Raw genomic sequence first — 20,766 nt, forward strand, 5'->3', positions numbered from 1 at the left:
ACAAACCAGGTCACCTAAACCAGTGGTCCCCAACCAGGGACCGGTTCCGTGGAAAGAGGTTTTCCGCAGACCGGAGGGCTGTGGCTTCACATGCTGCCTGCATCGTAAGATGGTTTCACTTGTTTGTGCGGCCTAGTGCCAGTCAATGGACAAGGGGTTGGGGACCCCTGACCTAAACTACCTCTAATTATGATTATCTATAATTTTCCAGACTGCATATTTATCATGGTATGTTTGCCTCAATGTCCTTCACAAATATTTATGCTTCCCAACCTAATGTTCTCCTCCTCCATAAAGAGCTGTTGAATTTATTCCAGGATTGCAATATACTGTATTTTTCGGAGTATAAGACACATCTTTTCCCCCCCTAAAAGAGGGTAAAAATTTGGGTGCATCTTATACATCGAATGTAGCCCCGCCCACCCACCAGCCTCTGGAAAATGGGGCATGCAGAGACAGAAATAGGCTATGGCAATCCCTGCAGCCTGAAACAGCTTATCTTTGAGAGGCCGATCAAAATGACAATCAGCTGCTTGTGCTAATCAAGCTGTGCTGAAGCTGAAATTGAAATGGGCTGTTTGCTGTAAGGAGACAAATTGCTGGGAGGCAGAGGCAGATTTTTTTTTTCTTGTTTTCCTCCCCCAAAAAGGTAGGTGCATCTTATAGTCCGGAGCGTCTTATACTCTGAAAAATACGGTATATAAGGCACCAGATGCCCTTTTATTCTTCACTAGCCATGCAAAGGGACACCCACTTATTCTATTCTTCCACAATGCTTCATACCATCCTTTTCAAACTTTTGGAAAAGAAAGACAAAAACAAGAGAATATATTCGGAAGATGGGAAAAAAACCAAACCAGTCATTAGCATCAGTGTATACTAGATAAGACAAGGGAATAGATGTAAAAGAAAGTTGACATATTTCCCTTTGAGTATAGAAAATCGAATTTGGGAGTTAAAAATCTATGTATAAGAATAGAGGGGAATCCTCCATACTGAACAAGGCACACCCTGGTAATCTTCGTTTAGCGACTGCCTCAGACAATGACCATTCAGTTATGATAGTGATGCAAAAATAACTTTGCAACCGAACCTCGTATTTATAACCTTCACAGGTCTGTAAAGCAAAGGAAAGCTGAAGACCATAAACACAGTTGCAATTCATTTAACAGCCACTTCAATTAATGACCAGGTTGTCTTTCCCAACTGTGGACACTAAATGAGGATTACCTGTACAATTAAGCACACATCTGTTAAGTCTTGCAGTGCTGTTCTGAAGATATATATTAGCTTTATTCCCAAAGGCAAAATAAGTAAACACTTCATCGCATTTTTAAAAAAATAATAATTGGAAAGACTTGAGATTTTATGTTGTCAGCACTTCATCTTTATTTTACAATTAAGGAGAGGTAAAATGAGGCAAGGGCCTCTGGTGGCTCAACAGACTAATGCAGTCTGTTACCACTTTATAATGCCTTGCTAAGGCCACACTTGGAATATTGCATCCAGTTTTGGTCGCCACGATGTAAAAAAGATGTTGAGACTCTAGAAAGAGTGCAGAGAAGAGCAACAAAGATGATTAGGGGACTGGAGGATAAAACATATGAAGAACGGTTGCAGGAACTGGGTATGTCTAGTTTAATAAAAAGAAGGACTAGGGGAGACATAATAGCTGTGTTCCAGTATCTCAGGGGTTGCCACAAAGAAGATGGAGTCAAACTATTCTCCAAAGCACCTGAGGGTAGAACAAGAAGCAATGGGTGGAAAGTGATCAAGGAAAGAAGCAACTTAGAACTAAGGAGAAATTTCCTGACAGAACAATTAATGAGTGGAACAACTTGCCTGCAGAAGTTGTGAATGCTCCAACACTGGAAATTTTTAAGAAAATGTTGGATAACCATCTGACTGAGATGGTGTAGTTTCCTGCCTAGGCAGGGGGTTGGACTAGAAGGCCTCCAAGGTCCCTTCCAACTCTGTTGTTATGTTATATTATGTTATTAACAGCAGCTGCTTGCAATTACTGCAGGTTCAAGTCCCACCAGGCCCAAGGTTGACTCAGCCTTCCATCCTTTATAAGGTAGGTAAAATGAGGACCCAGATTGTTGGGAGTAATAAGTTGACTTTGTATATAATATACAAATGGATGAAGACTATTGCATGACATAGTGTAAGCCACTCTGAGTCTTCGGAGAAGGGCGGGATATAAATGCAAATTAAAAAAAAAAGGCAAATCCAAATCTACAGTTGACTTTGTAAAAGACAACCCCAAGGAAACCAGGATCCCCTTCTCTTCTAGGATTGAATAAATCAGGTTCTTGGCATAAAAATTCTTCCAGAATCAGAATCAGAGCATTTTCTTCTCAGCGCTGAGCCATTCCATCCGCCACTCCTCGGGGCCCAGAAGGTTCCGATCAGTTACCCATCCGGCGGCTGTCAGTCCTTGGAAACACAGGGGAATGCAAAGTGAACAGAAAGGATTGGGTGTATCTATAAACATTGCATCCCAATCTTGGTTTCTACCTTTCTGGTCAAGGTGCAAGGGACATAAGTGTAAAACAGCACTAGAAATTCAAAACTACAGTGCTCCTCACTTACCCACTGCAATAGAGACCAACAACTCTGTTGCTAAGCAATTACTGTAAACTGAAAAATCATGTGACTGCATTCTAGTTACAACGGGAGTTAGAAGTTTCTGGCTGTGGTCATTAAGTGAACCAACACAGGTTGTTAAGTACAATGTCACACTGTGACTTGTGGCTTTTGCCAGCTTCTCCACTGACTTTGTCAGAAGCCAGAAGTGATAGTCACAGATGACATTCATATGAACTCAGGATGCTGCAACGCCTACAACTTTGAGGACCCGTCATAAGTCTCAATGGTGAGCACTGTCATCACTTCAAATAGTCACTGGACAAAGGATGAGTAAGTAAGGACTAACTGTGTCCGGGCAAAGTTGTGACTGACACTCAGAAGCACTCCCAGAGTGCTGGGAAAAGCTTTGAACAAGGATGATTTCACATCTTCAAAGGACTCTGAAATCTTTTGATGTTCTTTTGGGCTGCATTAATCAGCGTTTCTCAACATTGACCACTTGAAGACACGTGGACTTCAACTTCTAGAACACTGCAATGGGGAATTATGGAGGTTGAAGTCTCCACAACTTCAAGTGGCCAAGGCTGAGGAAAAAACTGATCTAAATCTTTCTCTTTTAGTCAGCACTGGGAGGCTGGGGGGGGGGGGCAGTGTGACCTCAGAGGTCGTGTAAGACACTTTTGTGGCTCTTGGAGACTATGTAAAAGAATAGAGGGGAATAGATCACCTGCTAAAAGCTGATTGCATCATTTCCTGCTATTTTGAGGTGGAAGATGCATGAGAGCTACTAAAACAGGCATTATCACAATTAAAGAGCAAATGCCACCACCCACAAAAAAATTCCCACCGATCATGGTTCCATCGACATGGATATGATCCTATCCTCTTGAGACCCTCAGCCCTCTCCCCTCCCCAATATGTGTGGCCCCAGGCCATCAATACAATACCAGGCCTGAATGAATTGTGCAACCGAACATCCAAAAAGGTTTTAAAGGCATAGATGGGCTTCACAAACCTTTTGAAAAGTGAGATTTGAGTTTTCTTAGTGCTGAATGCAGGATTTAAACTAAACTCAAATTCTAAATTTTCACCACACACCTGCCAGGAATTTCGGAAATATCCTGTCTAAGAACTGATGCATTTTGGAATGTATCCTGGAATCCTCTTTACTGGGTTCTGAAAAGCAGAAAAATGAAGATGGGACATGAGGAAGAGCCTGCACAGCATATTTATGCCAAGCACAAAGGAGAGAAAGGGGGGGAAACCCTTGGAAAATAGAAGAAAAGCACAGTTATTCTCCTTCAATCCCTGGAAGTATAAATGCAAAGGAAATTAATCCACAACCAAGCTACAGGTTGGATCACCAGAAACTATACGATTTTTTTCCAATGCTGCAGGAGAGAGAATGAGAACATAAGGCAGGAAATTTAAAAGCTAGTCCTGACCTTATGGCCATAATTGAGCCCAACATTTGTATTGCTAAGTGAGTTTTGCCCCATTTTACAACCTTTCTTGCCACCGTTGGTAAGCAAATCACCGCAGCTGTTAAGTTAGTGACACAGTTGTTAAGTGAATTTGGCTTCCCCCCTGACTTTGCTTGTCAGAAGGTCTCAAAAAGTGATTGTATGATTCCCAGGACACTGCCACCATCATAAATATGAGGCAGTTCTAAACATCCAAATTTTGATCATGTGACCATAGGAAAACTGCAATGGTTGTAAGTGTGATATGTCATATGTCATTTTTTTCAGTGCCACTGTAACTTCAAACAGTCCTAAATGGATGGTTGTAAGTCAAGGACTATCTGTTCCAATCATCCACTTTACCAAGTATCATCTGACAGGGGTCTCCAACCTTGTCAACTTTAAGATTTGTGGACTTCAACTCCCAGAATTCTGAGAGTTGGAGTCCACAAGTCTTAAAGTTGTCAAGGTTGGAGACCTCTGCACTATAGTACTCCTGTAAGTCATTCACCTTTATGATCAACCACAGGAACATTGCAGAACCCTTGCCTGTGTCTTCCCCCATTCCCCTCCACCACCATCCAAGGTTCTTGCATGCCTTCCCCTCCCTCACTGGGTTATCAAAGGCCTTAGGCCTGATTCCCACCTCATCGGACCAAACACCCTCCACCTCCTCACTTACCTTTTGAAGAGCTCTGGTGCTTTCTGCAATGTTGGAACAGATGGCTTTATTGTGTGGTTCAGGAAGAGGCCACCATGTTTCCAGCAGCCGCATGAAATTCTAATAGCTGGGAATATGGCAGCTGCTTCCAGAATCGCACCACAAAATGACCTGTTCTGCTTTGCTAACACAGCCTATTGTGTAGTCTAGCCTAACTAGACTGTTATTTCTCTGTGTCATATAACAGGGCTCTCCAACCTTGGCAACTTTAAGACTTGTGGACTTCAACTCGCAGAATTCCTCTGGGATTCTGGGAGTTAAAGTCCACAAGTCTTAAAGTTGCCAAGGTTGGAGACCCCTGTCATATAATACTAATGGGTATATGCATAAATTTTTATTTATTTGTTCTGTCATGTTTATGTAGTGTATTTGGAGGTGGTGACCCTTTGAGAGCTGTAGGCAACGAAATTTCATTTTAATGTATGCCGATTAGTGTACATTCAAAGTGACAATGAATGAATTTATTCTATTCCGTTATTCTATTACACAGCATTGAAGAAAGCTCCAGGCTCCATTACGGTCGTATGTGGAGGACTATGTCTAATGTGCTGGATTAAAAGGGCTACCCATCCTAATAAACAATCAGGATCACAAAGAGATGTCCTTCTCGGTCCCTTCTAATGAGACATGTCAGAAAAGGAACTCGCAATGCGAATTTTCAGTCTCATCAAATTATGGCGCTTCCTCTAGACGGCCCCCCCTCCCCCCAGTCACAATTCGTTTCTTCCTCCACATTCACTTCCCAGGTCATCACCTTTACATAACTGATGTTGCAATCTCAGGAGGGACTCTCTTTCCAAGGCACAGGTTTCCATATCTTGATACATTAAGGCTTCTAGAAGAAGAGCGTGTGTGTAGGCTTTAATCACATCCACACTGTCTGCTTGCCGATGGAGTAGGATAGAGATCAGCCCTACAGAGGAGGACAGGGGTCAATATATAGAGAGGATCCAATATATAAAGTCCCCCTCCACACCCACAGCAACTAATCATAGCGCACGCAACTCTGCATCCATCAATCTTCAACCAATCAATCACAACTGTGTGTTCTAGCTCAGGGGTCTCCAACTTTGGCAACTTTAAGACTTGTGGACTTCAACTTGTGGGCTTCGTTGGCTGAGGAACTCTGGGAGTTGGTCCACAAGTCTTAAAGTTGCCAAGGTTGAAGACCCCTGTTCTAGCTCTTTGCACAACCCGACTGCTGCAGCTACTAAATTTAAATATTATAACAAAGGTGAACTCAAAGGTTTCCATTCAACCATTCCATGGGGTCGCTTGGACTAAGAAATGATGTTTGGCCCAAAGTCGAGCAAACTGACCAAGGGACTTTTCATCTCAGGTATCCCAGCTCAGGACTATCCGCAACGCCACACTCGTCCTCCACGCCAAAAAGTCATTTTATAAGAAGTTGTGGGGGTTGGTTAACTTTGCAACTTCCTACACTATGATCACATACCCACCTGCTGGTTGGTTGAAGAAAATTAAGTAATTCGAAGCATTGCCTTCAAGAGCTTTCTGGAAGTCAGCAACACTGATGGGAATGGAAGAAAAAACACAGGAGTAACAAAAGTTAAAGAAGGGTGCTTTGAGGTTAGGAAGACACCCTATTGTCGGTCTCCAAAATAATATTTTTAGCACTGAGAAAAAAAAAGTTTGCATTTCCAGTGCCAGTTAACAGTACACATCTTTCTTAGCATTTTTAAATTCCTGTAAAACATGCTCTCTTTGCTGTATTTTTTCAAATCAAAGCTCAATTTTAAAAGGCTAAATCATGCATTCAGCTTCCTCAGAATAATGAAGGAAACTCACCTGGAGGTCACTGTATGAAGAGGAGCTCCAAAAGTTATCTTGAGCTGCTGATGAAACCCTACATTGAAAAATTTATGAGTCACCCTTGATTCAAATAATGCTGACCAAATGTTGGTGGAAGTCTTGGCTAAGTGGTAAAGCATGAACTCCATCACAACAAATATACGCTCACTTGCAAATAAGATGGATGAAATACTCCTCTTAAATACTATTCTGATTTTCGCAATTCAGCAGTCCTATGCTTCTCTAAAACCTGGTTAAATGAATCAATTGAAAATAGCAGCCTGAACATTCCAGGGTTTCAGATTGAACGATCAGACAGGATTCCAGAAACATCTGGTAAAAAGAAAGGAGGAGGCTTATGCCTATATATTAATAGAAACTGGTGTCAAGATTTTAACATAATTTACAAATTCTGTGACAACAATTTAGAGACTAATTATCAACTGCAAACCTTACTATTTGCCTCGTGAATTTTTCTCATTTCTTCTAATTGCTGTTTATGTCCCACCACAAGCCTGTGTAAACAAGGCATTACGAACTCTAGCTGACTGGAGGCTGAAGCCAAACACCCTGATTCGCTGGCCATTGTTTTGGGAGATCTAAACAAGGCAAACTTAAGGAAAGAGCTACCAAAATACTTTCAGCATGTCAACTGTCCCACCAGAGGCAAGAATACTCTAGACCATTGCTACACAACACTAAAAGATGCTTATCGGTCTTTACCACGTGCAGCTATAGGACACTCTGATCATTGCATGATTCATCTTGTACCTGCTTACAGGCAAAGACTTAAAGCCACAAAACCAACAATTAAATCAGTGAAGACCTGGACGGAGGAATCAAAATTAAAGCTACAGGCATGCTTTGACTGCACTGATTGGAATATTTTTAAAGATATCTCTGCAGACCTGGATGAACTCACAGATACTGTAACATCATATGTCAGCTTCTGTGAAGACCTATGTGTACCTACAAGGAACTTGCGAACATACAGTAACAACAAACCTTGGTTTACACCTAAACTTAAGCAGCTACGACATTCCAAAGAGGAAGCCTACAGAAAAGGTGATAAAATGCTGTACAATCAGGCCAGAAATGCACTAACAAGGGAGCTCAGATCAGCAAAAAGAAGCTACTCTGAAAAGCTAAAGAATCAGTTTTCAGCAAATAAACCAGCAAACATGTGGAAAACTATTAAAAATATCACCACCTATGGAAAACCTCCTTCCCAGGCTGAAGGTAATCAACAACTGGCAGATGACCTGAATGAGTTTTACTGCAGGTTTGAAAGGAAACTACAGCCATCTATCTCCACAACCCCCATCTCAGACACACCAACAACAGCCAAGCCTCCTACAACTGACCCCATTTCATTGGGTTCACAACCCCTAGTGATCACAGAAAAGGAAGTGCAGGACCTATTTCACAGACAAAAGCCAGGAAAAGCTCCAGGCCCAGACAAGATAACTCCTTCTTGCTTAAAAGTCTGTGCTGACCAATTGGCCCCCATCTTCACCCATATTTTCAATAAATCACTAGAGATGTGTTATGTTCCTTCTTGCTTCAAACGCTCTACCATCATCCCAGTGCCGAAGAAGCCCACCATCAAGGAACTGAATGACTACAGACCAGTTGCTTTAACATCTGTAGTCATGAAAACCTTTGAAAGGCTAGTGCTTTCCTACCTGAAAACCATCACGGATCCGCTGTTAGACCCCTTGCAATTTGCATACCGAGCAAATAGATCAACAGATGATGCTGTTAATATGGCTCTGCACTACATCCTACAACATCTTGAGTCTCCAAAGACCTATGCAAGGGTCCTTTTTGTAGACTTTAGTTCAGCATTCAATACCATCATTCCAGACATTCTTCTAACTAAGCTAAACCAGCTACAGATACGGAACAGACTTGTAAGTGGATCACAAGCTTCCTAACAAACAGGAAGCAGCAGGTGAAGCTAAGCAAGATCACATCAGATACCTGTACAATTAGCACAGGGGCCCCCCAAGGCTGTGTGCTCTCCCCATTTCTCTTCTCTCTGTATACAATGACTGCATCTCCAACGATCCATCTGTTAAACTACTGAAGTTCTCAGATGACACAACAGTGATCGGTCTCATTCGAGACAATAACGAATCCGCATATAGACGAGAGGTCGAACGACTAGCCTTGTGGTGCAACCAAAACAATCTGGAACTGAACACACTCAAAACCGTAGAAATGGTGGTAGACTTTAGGAAAAACCCTTCCATACTTCCACCTCTCATAATACTAGACAACACAGTATCAACAGTAGAAACCTTCAAATTTCTAGGTTCTATCATATCGCAAGATCTAAAATGGACAGCTAACATCAAAAACATCATTAAAAAAGGACAACAAAGAATGTTCTTTCTGCGCCAACTCAGTAAGCTCAAACTGCCCAAGGAGCTGCTGATTCAGTTCTACAGAGGAATTGGGTGAGTTGATTTAGTTGTACTAAAAACCTATGAAGTAATTCAGGAAAAACACATGCTAAAAGACCAAAAAATGATGCTAGTTAAACAGAACGATATATTCGGAATAAAAATGGAGATTTGGGCAGATCCTCTGGAGGCTTGGCAATAAAAGACAGTAAAGATGGAATAAATACTTAAATTAAACAGGAAAGATGTAGATAGAGAAGACGACCCAAGGGAGGAATTTGGGAGGCAAGTCAAAAAACAAATAAGATTTGAAATATTAAAATGGGCAAGAGATAACGGATAGAGGAAATGTTTTCTAATGCAAAATTGGCTTTACTAGGAGCTAGAATAGAGGCAGACACAAGAAATAGGGGGAATATTATTATGCATATTTCTCATAAAGTAATACCTAGATATAAAGATTAGATGTTGAAAGATGGTGACACTATTTATGTTCTAATAATACTGTTATTGTTATTAGAATGGGGGATTAAAATGTTGAATAATTAAATAATGAAGGCTTATATTTTAATATAAATATGTATAAGAATATTATTATAATTACATATGATTTAAATAACAAATAATATTAATACTATAATTACTACTTGTATTTAAATGAATGATACCCAGATGCCTCCTGTTCCTGTATTGATATTGATGTATATTTTAAAAAATAAAAATAATAATAAAAAAACAGAACTGGTGATCCTACCCTGTATTCCATGAGTGGCAAATTCCCATCCATGCTTCTCAACTGAATTGCTCAATTGGTCTATTGGCAAATAAGAACCTGAACAAAGCTATTCTTTCTTACTAAAGTCAGATTGAGGTAAACCTCCCTTCCTCAGAATACCTCTTGCACTTCTAGGAGAAGAACTGGAAAATGACACACCCAGCTATCCATAACCATTTTTTAAAACCAGTCCATCACTGATGGCCACCATAGTTCATATTATCAACACAAACATTGGACATGGTACCATAAGATCTCTGGGATCACGAGACCTCAGATACCTAGCAGAAGGGGCTCCTGAGGATTGATGACAGCAGGACTAGGAACCTCTTCCCACTTCAAGTAATGCTGCAAGACCAGGTGGAGCCGGGCACGGTTAAGGGTCTCCATGCAAACTGCCCGCACTGCTTGATAGTTGGCGTAGAGATGGAGGATGGTGAAGAGAGCATAGAAGGCATAGGTAAGACTGAAGGAAAGAGAAGGAGAATTAAGAAGAAGATTTCTCATTCCTAATTTTATTTTTCCCATCTCTCCCCTTTCCCTCCCTTGCCATTCCATTCCTTTAATCTTTGTATAGTATTCCTTCATAATCAGCCTGGTCTACATGCACACACAGAGAGAGAGAGAGAGAGAATGAAAAAACAATATTTAACTCACAGAAGATTGTCCACTACAAGAGGGATCAGGAAAAGACTGAAGAGTAGGCCAGCTAAGTTCACTAAGGTCTCCTACATGATGGGAGAAAGACGGGAGAAGGTTAGAAGGAAGTCGGTTTAGACTAGAGGTCCTTCCTGATCTCCACTTGGCCAAGCCATGGGCCGTGTCTTGCTTCTTTGATCCCTCATCTCACCTGGCTTCCATCTTTGGCTGATACATCGGCCATGTTGTCCCGGCGGGCCTGGTGCATGGTGAGAGCTGCACGGGTAGCCCCTCCAGCTACACCCACAATGCACTGACACCAAGAGAAGAGAACAGAAGAGAAACATGGTTGAAACTGTCATGGTCTCCACAACAATCCCACCAGTGTAGAGACCTCAGGCTGTTGCTTTCACTCCACTTTAATACAGGTAATCCTCGACTTACAATAGTTCTGTTCAATAGACTGTTCAAAGTTACAACAGCACTGAAAAATGTGACTTGTGACCGTTTTTCACACTTATGATTCTTTGGTCACATAATCAAAATTCGAATGCTTGGCAACTGGTTCATATTTATGAGGTGTACAGTGTCCAGGGGTCACTGTACCCCTGACTTTCTGACAAGTAGAAAGCTGATTCCCTTAAGAACCATGCTATTAAATTAACCATTATGATAATTCACTTAACAACTGTGCAATTCAAGATGTCGGTAGTCACCTTTAAAGCTCTTCATGCAGGGGTAAAATGCTCCCGGTTTGGACTGGATCGCGCAATGGAGCAATGGAAGCAGGTGGTTTGGAGAACCGGTAGCAAAAATCTCTGGCCCCGCCCCCTGCCCCAGCTGAGCCGCATGATCATCAGAGGTGTTTTTTTACTTTTAAAAGCATTTTTTCTTCTGCCGAAAAAAAACCTTTTAAAAGTAAAACAAAGCCTTTGATGATTGCACGGATCAGCTGGAATCGTCAAAACCCTTTAAAAGTAAAACAAAGCCTTTGATGATTGCACGGATCAGCTGGAATCGTCAAAACCCTTTAAAAGCTTTTTTTTAACAACCACTTTGGCTGAAGAGGTTGTAAAAAAGAAGCTTTTAAAAGGCTCCTCTGGCGATCCCAGCTGAGTTGCCTAATTGCCAGAACCTTTAAAAAACATGTTTTCTACAAGCTCTTCGGCCGAAGAGGTTGTTAAAAAAATTCTTTTAAGAGGTTCTTGCAATCAGGCAACTTCAGCTGGGATCATCAAAGGAGCCTTTTAAAAGCTTTTTTCCCTCTGGCGATCCCAGCTGAGTTTCCTGATCATCACAGGCTTTTAAAATCACTTTTTTACAACCACATATAACAGCCCCCGCCCATGCCCACCCAATCGTCCCATCCCCACTTGACTAATTGCTGCTCCTTTCAGGGTCGCAAAACCTTGCTTTGCTTTGGCTTCTGCAATCAGTTGCATCAGCTAGCAACTCAATCTGCCGGCCTCCAATTGAATAAGGGGGGGAGCTTTAAAAAATAGTTAATTGGTAAAAGGCGAAAGATTTATACGATCTGAAGAGAAACCAGAGTCTGGTTTTATAAAAGGGAGACAAATGAGGAATAACGTTAGGCAGATAGTGAATTTATTGGAATATTTGGAAAAGAAAAATCAGATTCCGGCAGCGTTTATATTCTTGGATGCAGAGAAAGCTTTTGATCGTTTGCATTGGGAATTTTTATTTAAATTAACAGACAAAATGCAATTTGGAAATGGTTTTATACAAATACTTAGGGCAGTTTATGGAGAGCAAACAGCTCAGATAATAATTAATGGTAGTTTGACAGATAGTTTTAAAATTGCGAAAGGAACAAGGCAGGGGTGTCCTTTATCACCTTTATTGTTTATTTTATCTTTGGAACCTTTATTGGATAAGATAAGAGAGTTAAGGGAGATAGAGGGTATTAGAATTAGAAGACATGAATATAAAGTCAGAGCATTTGCAGATGATTTGGTTGTTATGTTGACTCAGCCTATAAATTCGAGTGTATATTTGTTGGAAGTAATTAATCAATATGGAAGGGTCTCAGGGTTTAAAGTGAATCAAAATAAAACAAAAGTGTTAACCAAAAATATGATTAAGAACCAGAAAGAAAAACTAGAGGAAATAACAGGATTTGAAATTGTAAAAAAGGTTAAATATTTAGGAGTCTTTCTTACTTCATCAAATGTAAAATTGTATAAGAATAATTATGATGTGTTATGGAAAAAAATTCAGAAGGAAATGAATACTTGGAAAAAATTACAATTATCTTTGTTGGGAGAATAGCAGCTATAAAATGAATGTTTTGCCTAAATTCTTGTTCTTGTTTCAGATGATACCAATAATTAAGAAAGATAAAAATTTGGATGAATGGCAGATTGGAATTAATAAATTTATATGGGAAGGGAAAAAAGCGAGAGTCAAAATGAAAATAATGCAAGATACACGGGAAAGAGGAGGATTAAAAATGCCTAATTTAAAACTGTATTATGAAGCAGTTGTTCTTTCGGTAATAAGTGATTGGTTTAATTTGACGGAGGAAAGGATTTTGAATATAGAAGGTTATGATTTATTATATGGTTGGCATGCATATTTATTGTATGATAAGGAAGTAGATAAAGCTTTTAAGAATCATGTGTTGAGAATTTCTCTTCTGCGTGTCTGGAAAAAATATTATTATAAGTTAAATTATAAAATTCCTATATGGGTAAGTCCTCGGCACGCAGTAGAGAATATAAATATAGAACAGGAACAAGAAATGATTACTTATAAAGATCTTTTATACAATGAGAGGAAACTTACAACTAAAATCTTTGGATACATTAAAAGAAGAAGGGAGGAATTATACTTGGTTTCAATATGGACAGTTAAAGGCTAGATGGAAAGAAGATCAGAAAATTGGTATCATTCAAAATGAAGAAAATCTGGTTAAACAAATTAGAAATCAAACTCAGGGGCATATAAAGAGATTGTATACTGTGTTGATAGAAATAGATTCTGAAAGAGATTTAATAAAGGATTGTATGATAAAATGGGCACAGAATATTCAAGAACCAATAATGTTGGAAACATGGGAAAAAATTTGTTAGAAATGTTAAATTTACGCAAGCGCAGAATTTAAGGAAAATTTTATAAGATGTTTTATAGATGGCATTTAGATCCTAAGAAATTATCATGTATGTATCCAGATATGCAAGCGAAATGTTGGAGATGTAATTGTGATGATGCTACATATTTTCATGTATGGTGGACTTGTAAGAAAATTAAGTCTTTCTGGATAAGAATCTGGTGGATTATGCAGAATGTTCTGAAGAAGAAGATAAAGTTCCTACCGCAATTTTTCCTTTTGGGAATAACAACGGACTGTACAGTGATTGAGACTAAGTTGATTTTGAACTTAATAACAGCAGCAAGACTGTTGATTGGACAATATTGGAAGAAAAAAGAATTACCCACAATAGAAGAATGGATATTGAAAGTTTCCAATTTGGCTGAGATGGCTAAAATCTCAGCCTTCTTGAAAGACAGTACTCAAGAAAAATATTTAAATGAATGGAAGAACTGGATTGATTATATTCAAAATAGATATCAGATTAAGAAATTTCGGATTGCCTTTGAATGAAGGATGTTGTTTTTGATTTTAATGGAAGAAGTCAGGTTATGTGAGAGAGAAGGATTATAATTGTGTTAGATTTTAAAAATTTAATGTATGACTGTTTTGTTTAATGAACTATACCTTGTGTTTGCTCCGGGAAGTCCGGGGGGGGAGGGGGGTTTTGGAGGGAGGGGGGGGAGGGGGAAAAATTTAATTGTTGTTGTAAAACTTTTTCAATAAAAAAAAATAATAGTTAATTGGGATTTTTTTTAATGAGTTTTTTTTTTAGACAGCTATTTAAAGTTAAGGAAGTTTTAAATTTAGCTGCTTTTATCTAAAAAATATAAATAAAATAAAATAATAAAATATTTGTGCAGCTTTCTGAGATTTGGTGTGTGGTGTGTAGTGTTTCACTCTAACTACACCAACACACAAAATCTCACAAAGCTATATGCAGCATTTTGTGTGTGAGAGAGAGTCAGTTGTGTTGTGTTGTATGTGTGTAAAGTGTGAAAGTTGGTTTTTGAGCTTTTTGTGGCTGAATGAGGTCCCTGTTTGTTGCAGGGGCCATTTTGTGTGAAGTGCAGCTGCTCTTACATTGTGTGTGAGTCAGTTGTATTGTGTTGTGTTGTATGTGTAAAGTGTGAAAGTTGGTTTTGGAGCTTTTTGTGGCTGTGTGAGGCTCCTGCTTGTTGCAAGGGCCATTTTGGGTGAAGTGCAGTGCTTTTACATTGTGTATGAGTCAGTTGTGTGTGTGTAAAGTGTGAAAGTTGGTTTTTGGTACCTCTTATTGTTTTGTGTACTTTATTATTTTTATTATTTATTGTTATTGGCCAAGCCTACCTGGTCACCTGACCACCAAGTCACGCCCACAATTAAGCCCGCCCACAGAACCAGTAGGGAAAATTTTTAGATTTCACCCCTGCCTTCACGGCTTGGGACCAGGTTATTTGAGGGACTGCCCCTTGCTGGTCACATCTACTGGACCCTCAGTGTGGGGAGGCAGGGAATGTTGTGGGTCCCATCCCCGGGAGATACACCTGGTGGGACTCAGAAGAAGGGCCTTCTCTGTGGTGGCTCCTTCTCTCTGGAACATCATTCTCCCAGAGATTAGAACGGCCCACACTCTAATTTTTTTTCCGGAAGGCGCTGAAGACCTGGTTCTGCCAGCAGGCCTGGGGAACACAAAGCGGGATGGATCCCATTAAATAGCTCGTGCAATCGGCTGTCACGGGGTGTGGAAGGTGGGGGGTGATTTTATTACATTAATTTATTTGATTTTTTAGTTTAGTTTAGTTTAGTTTATTAGTTTTAATGTTTTTAAATGTGGTTTTTATATTCTAGAAGCCGCCTTGAGTCGCCATGGGCAAATAGGCAGCAATATAAATTTAATAAATAAATAAATAAACTATGACAAGAAAAGTCGTAAAATGAGGCAAAACTAACTTAACAAATGTCTCTCACTTAGCAACATAAATTTTGGGCTCAGCTGTGGTCGTAACTCGAGGACTACCTGTATGGCCATCTCCCCTTCTCTGCACTCTTGCTTTTTTACCTTGAAAAAGCCACTAGTGCAGATAATGAGTGTGAAGCATGCTGGGAAAGCTGGTGCCACAATCTCCATGAAGATGGCCACGTCGTTGAGCCCATCGGCGAAGAGTCTAAACGGTGATATTGAAAAAGTCACTCCATTAAGGTTAGAAATAAATCGGCTCACCCCAAGCGTACCTTTTGGGTACAATGCCCAGCTGTGATAATGTACGAATGTGTACCTAAGACTGGGCATGAGAGCTATTAATTGGAAGTCAAAACTGAAGCAAAGGCCTTATCTCTCTTTACCTCCATTGCTTAGCATCACAATCCAGTTTGCTCCTGGGGAAAAAAGAGAGAAAACAAGCAAGGAAGTAACAGGGTTTAAAGATCGAGTTCAGGCGTGGACGAGCATCACAGATTCACATCGCTATTTATCTTTCAAATTTCCTGGATTGATTTAGGCCCATCACTGGGTCTCAGCCCACTTCCCAGGACGGAATGGGACACTTCGCTATGGCCAATTCACCAAAGCCAACTCGCCACAGGACAATCGAACAGTTCAATTTAATTATTTAAAATAAATAAAACATGAATTTTTGTCATTCACATTTCATTTTGTCCCTTCCTTTGCATCCTTTCTTTAATGATTCTATTCCACCATTTCTTTGATATTAGTGTAACTCTTGTTCCACAGCAGGTTGTTTCATAGCAAGTTAGCCATTGTCCTGCGGCGAGTTGGCCATGGCAAATTGGCTGTGAAGAGTTGGCTGTGGTAAGTTGGCCATGAAGAGTTGGCTGTAGAGAGTTTTTAGGGAAAAAAGTAAGCAATAAATAAAACACAAATAGCCCCATCTAAAGTGAGGAGAGAGGGACTCACCCCTTGCTCCAAGCAAAAGCGATTCGGCCCAACATTCCTGTTCCATCTGTCACAGAAGAGACGTGGTTTGCATGGCAACACAGGGAAGAGTAAGAAAATACAAAAGTAACTCGGAGAGAGAATTCTGAGAAAGTTTGAGACTATGGCTAGTAGATCTAGAGGAGAAGAAAGTAGGAGGGGCTTAAACACATGATGACTGAAACCAACATGGCTTCAGGAACTCCAGGCCCAATTAAAACATAGATTCTATGCAAGCAGTTTAATTGTTTATACACCACAGCTGTTCTTTATGCTTGCTCAAACTTAAGGAACAATTATTTGAAGAAACTGAAATCTAATCAGCCATCACGCCCAGCACATTTATTAATAGACACTGATATAACGAATTTTGCATTAAAGAGACCAAATTTTCTCAGTACTTTATGTGGTTTGTATAACATTTCATGGATATTAGTCTTTTTATTGTTTTTAAGGTCTTGTGAGCCATCCAATCACATCTACGAGAATACAGCAATAGAAATCAACTTTATTAATATATTAATCATCATGTAAATGGCACAATAATCTCAGAGTTGCTTCGAAAGTGAGATGGATGGCAGATAAATTTAATAAATAAATGATTTGTGTGTTATTTTCCTGACAGGCAAATTATGCAATAACCAACTTCTGGATTTAACATTCATGAATGATTAACTATTTACTAATTCAAATATCTTCACCAAATTCAAGCTGGATTCACAAGTTGGCTGCCTCATAATGAAATATGAACTTTGGTTTAGCAATGATGCAAACCAGATAGTTGTTTGTAAAGCAATATTCAGGGCTTAGTGTTTTATGCGAACATAGTTGTTTGTAAAGCAAAGTTTAGGACTTAGGTTAGGTTGGCCTGCTCAAAAGTAAACAAGAGTTAAAATAACCATGATGAATGTTGGAGAACCCAGTACACCAATTCTGTATTAGGTTTGGAAATCAAGGAAGAGTGATTAATCTGCTACAGCCTTTGGAGCCTGTTACATTAGGTGAAAATTAGAAGAGACAAAGAGGTGAAGTTCTCCAGGAGATCTGGTGGCACAAGAAATAGGACTTGTCAATGGAAGTAGCCCCAGAATACAAGTGAGGAAGCTGGTGGAGAAAGGCCTTCCACCAAGAGAAGGAAAGATCCAGAGAAATTCAAGCATGGCTCACCTTTCAGAATCCAAGTGACAGTGGCAGCTGCAACGGTGGAGGTCTCATCCCCGACCCCCACCCCCTTCAGCACTGCCTGGGTAGCCAGTGTCCCTGTGATGCTGCTTGCGAAGGCCTGCAGGTTGATGGGGGGATGAAAAGGAAGAGAGAAAGGGCAACAGTTTGAACAAGAACAAGGCCCAGTTCCATCACCATAGTAATAGTTGAAAGAGATCTTCCAGTCCAATTCCCTGCTCAAGCAGGAGACCCTATACCACTTCAGACAAATGATTATTCAACCTCTTTTTTAAAAAGGTCCAGTATTGGAGCACCCACAATTTCTGAATGAAGCTGTTCCACTCATTCATTGTTCTCACTATCAGAAAATTTCTCCTTAGTCCTAGGTTGCTTCTCTCTTTGATTAGTTTCCATCCACTGCTTCTTGTTCTGCCTTCATCACCTGGGTTCCTCTTAGCTCACAGACCGCAAAACCCACACCCCAAAAGATTCAGTCAAAATAAGCCTTCTGTTCAAAAACTTGCTCTTCTACAGGTACCAAAACAGAGAAGCTGCCTTTCTGGGTGAGAAGAGATGGAAGGTTTGAGCTTCACGGATCCCATGGAAAGAGAGAGCAGCCCTCCCCTCAGACATCCCCTCACCTGGATGGTGTCCCAGAACTGGTAGGCGAGGTAGTCCGTGCTCACACTTTCAGGATAACCTTGGGGCAGGAAGATGGACTGCAGGAAAGAGAAAGGGTGAGCACCTTCTTCTTCTGAGCCACCCAATTTCTGCTCATGGATCCCCTCTCATTTTTGCCAATCTGCTTGCATTCTCTTCCCCATTGAAGCACTCCACTGATCATTTTTTTCTGCTTGACCAAAGTATCTCTGGTTCACCTGCCATTGGCCCAGCAAGAGTCCTGTCAAATCCTACAGCCAATGAAAGTCCAAGAGGAAAGGGTGTCTCAGCTATCAGCATCCATTTATTAGATAGGGAGGACCCTTTAGGAAGTTCATCAACTTCTTAAAATAATTGAATCACAGTTATATAACTTGAGAACCTGGGACTCCTGACAGCCATAATTGCCACTAAAAGACCTCTATAAAAAAGTTGTGAAATTGTAAGATTCTTTGGGAACACAATAAGAAAATTATTAGAAGTATGCCTGGAGAGGATCAGATCTGCTATACCAATTTTTAATTAATTCAGTTATCAATTGTGCATCCCTCACTGTCAAGCAGATTTCTAAACTTTAAACTAAGGTTGGCAACTTTAAAGATGTGCGGACTTCAACTCCCAGAATTCCCCAGCCAGCATGAAAGTTGAAGTATACACATCTTAAAGTTGCCAAGGTTGAGAAACTCTGCTCTAAACCTTTTTTAAAACTAGAACAGCTTACTTACCATGAAGATATGATGGAGTGAACGAAAGTGCCAGGCTTCAGAGGCATCTGTTACAGAGCTTAGCTTTCCATTAGGGAGGGCCTGGTAACGCCGAGCCGATTGAGAGCCGTAACTTTCCGTGCAAAGTATCTGAATTTCCAAGTCAGTCATGACTGGGCCTGAACTTTTAAAAATATGCAGCATTAATCAAGTGCCACTATAACTCAGAAAAAAAATGTGATCATTGTCTAACTAAATCATGCAAGGCAATAGTTTTCAAGATACTTTCCAAAAAGGAGGCTAATCTCTCAAGCAATCTGGAAAGTTTGCATAAATGTACATATACATATCCACATATCCACATATATAGTGCACATGTGTCTATGTAGTTGTTTTTATTTACTTTCTAATATTGTTAGGCATACAGAATCAGAGATGGGTGGCCATATAAATCAAATAAAGAAATAAAAGTTAAAATCTTCCCACTTGTGGTCAATCCACCCAAAAGGCTTTAATTGGATAATTTTCTACCTATTTAATTATATAAATGGTATGTTGGTGGCTGCACCAATTTTTTTTACAACAGGGAAGGAGAAGTGGAAAGTAAGAATCTCAGCAATCTTAAGATGTGTGGACTTCAACCCCCAGAACTCCCTAACCTGGCTGAATTCTGGGAGTTGAAGTCCACATATTTTAAAGTTGCTGAAGTTGAACAGCATGTGCTTATGTTGCTGCATCCTTCACCATTGGTCATACTGTCAGAAAACTGCTAGAAGTTGTACTTTAGCCACCCCCTAAAAGATCGTTTTTGGGAGTGCGCAAAGATGGGGCCCTTGCAACAGTTACAATATTCAACACAAACAGGCGTTTCTAGTATCTGGTTTTTGAACACACACATCCTCTGTCAACAAGCACACTTTTGTGAAAACTCAGGCTTTAACTACCTTCCCGAACCCCAGTGTGGTGGGAAGATGCCTCACCTTTCAAACATGCTGACTCTGTAAACTGCTTAGAGAGGCTTGTAAAGCACTATAAAGCAGTATACTTAAGTGCTGAGAGAATCTTGAGAACTCCATTTAAATAAAAACATATTAATGACGGGTCTCTAAAGGTTTCATCCAGCCATTCGAAATCAATTTACCTTGAAGACCCACTGACTTCAATAAGACTGTCTTGGAAGGAAAAATATAAAGAAATGCACAGTAAAATGCATTCAAATACATTGCATGCCATAGCTTCCTCCACCAGCTAAAGATCATGAAAGCTTTAGAATAGAATAGAATAGAATAGAATAGAATAGAATAGAATAGAATAGAATAGAATTTCATTGGCCAAGTGTGATTGGACACACAAGGAATTTGTTTTGGTGCATATGCTCTCAGTGTACATAAAAGAAAAAGAAAAAAGAAAAGAAAAAAAATACAACACAAATGATGGTCATAGGTTGCAATTTAACCCTTAACGATAGCAGCAAAAAGTTACAGTCATACAGTCATAAGTGGAAAGAGATTACACCTTAAATTTATACGTTAAAGGTCGGTTTCCCAAAAAATCGTGAAAGACAAGAAGCAAAAAAAAACAAAACACCACCTTTGCAGAAGTGATAAAGACGACAGCCCGCGTCTTTCCTGCTGGATTTGTGTTGGGAACCCAGAAGTGAAAGTATAGCCAAGCAAGCCAGTTCCCTTCCCCTAAGGAGACATTTAGCCACGTCTTTAATGCAGAAATGTTGCCGTAAAAGCGTCTCCAGCAGGCAGCGACTATAGATGTTACTTTCGTCCAGCGGGGGGAACCAGAGAAAA

At 40.0% G+C, this 20,766-nt stretch overlaps 1 protein-coding gene across 3 annotated transcripts; it reads right to left on the reverse strand.

The window, feature by feature from the left end:
* Positions 1-1,347: 1,347 nt before the first annotated feature.
* On the reverse strand, positions 1,348-20,743 carry RUSF1 (RUS family member 1). Of its 3 annotated transcripts, XM_058183225.1 has the most exons (16): positions 20,555-20,743; positions 20,106-20,136; positions 18,986-19,148; positions 18,242-18,319; positions 17,604-17,718; positions 16,419-16,464; positions 15,848-15,880; positions 15,564-15,669; positions 10,622-10,723; positions 10,429-10,499; positions 10,053-10,237; positions 6,586-6,643; positions 6,237-6,307; positions 5,531-5,689; positions 3,691-3,768; positions 1,348-2,439 (listed from the first exon to the last, which is right to left on the reverse strand). In XM_058183225.1, the coding sequence occupies exons 3-16, from the start codon at positions 19,133-19,135 to the stop codon at positions 2,345-2,347; spliced, it is 1,347 nt and encodes a 448-aa protein (XP_058039208.1). In that variant the 5' UTR covers positions 19,136-19,148; positions 20,106-20,136; positions 20,555-20,743; the 3' UTR covers positions 1,348-2,344. The 3 variants fall into 3 exon arrangements, with proteins under 3 accessions (XP_058039208.1, XP_058039206.1, XP_058039207.1); XM_058183223.1 differs by lacking the exon at positions 20,106-20,136 and having other exon boundaries at positions 18,986-19,143; XM_058183224.1 differs by lacking the exon at positions 20,106-20,136.
* Between the last annotated feature and the right edge of the window lie 23 nt (positions 20,744-20,766).

Source organism: Ahaetulla prasina, chromosome 4 (genome assembly GCF_028640845.1).
Source record: "Ahaetulla prasina isolate Xishuangbanna chromosome 4, ASM2864084v1, whole genome shotgun sequence".
Classification (NCBI taxonomy): domain Eukaryota; kingdom Metazoa; phylum Chordata; class Lepidosauria; order Squamata; family Colubridae; genus Ahaetulla; species Ahaetulla prasina.

Coding starts and splice junctions, on each gene's coding strand:
- RUSF1 (XM_058183223.1), bottom strand. CDS start 19,135: ATGACTGACTTGGAAATTCAGATACTTTGCACGGAAAGTTACGGCTCT. Junction 17,719..18,241: donor AGTTCTGGGACACCATCCAG/GTGAGGGGATGT, acceptor ATCAACCTGCAG/GCCTTCGCAAGCAGCATCAC. Junction 10,500..10,621: donor CAGCCAAAGATGGAAGCCAG/GTGAGATGAGGG, acceptor CCCATCATGTAG/GAGACCTTAGTGAACTTAGC.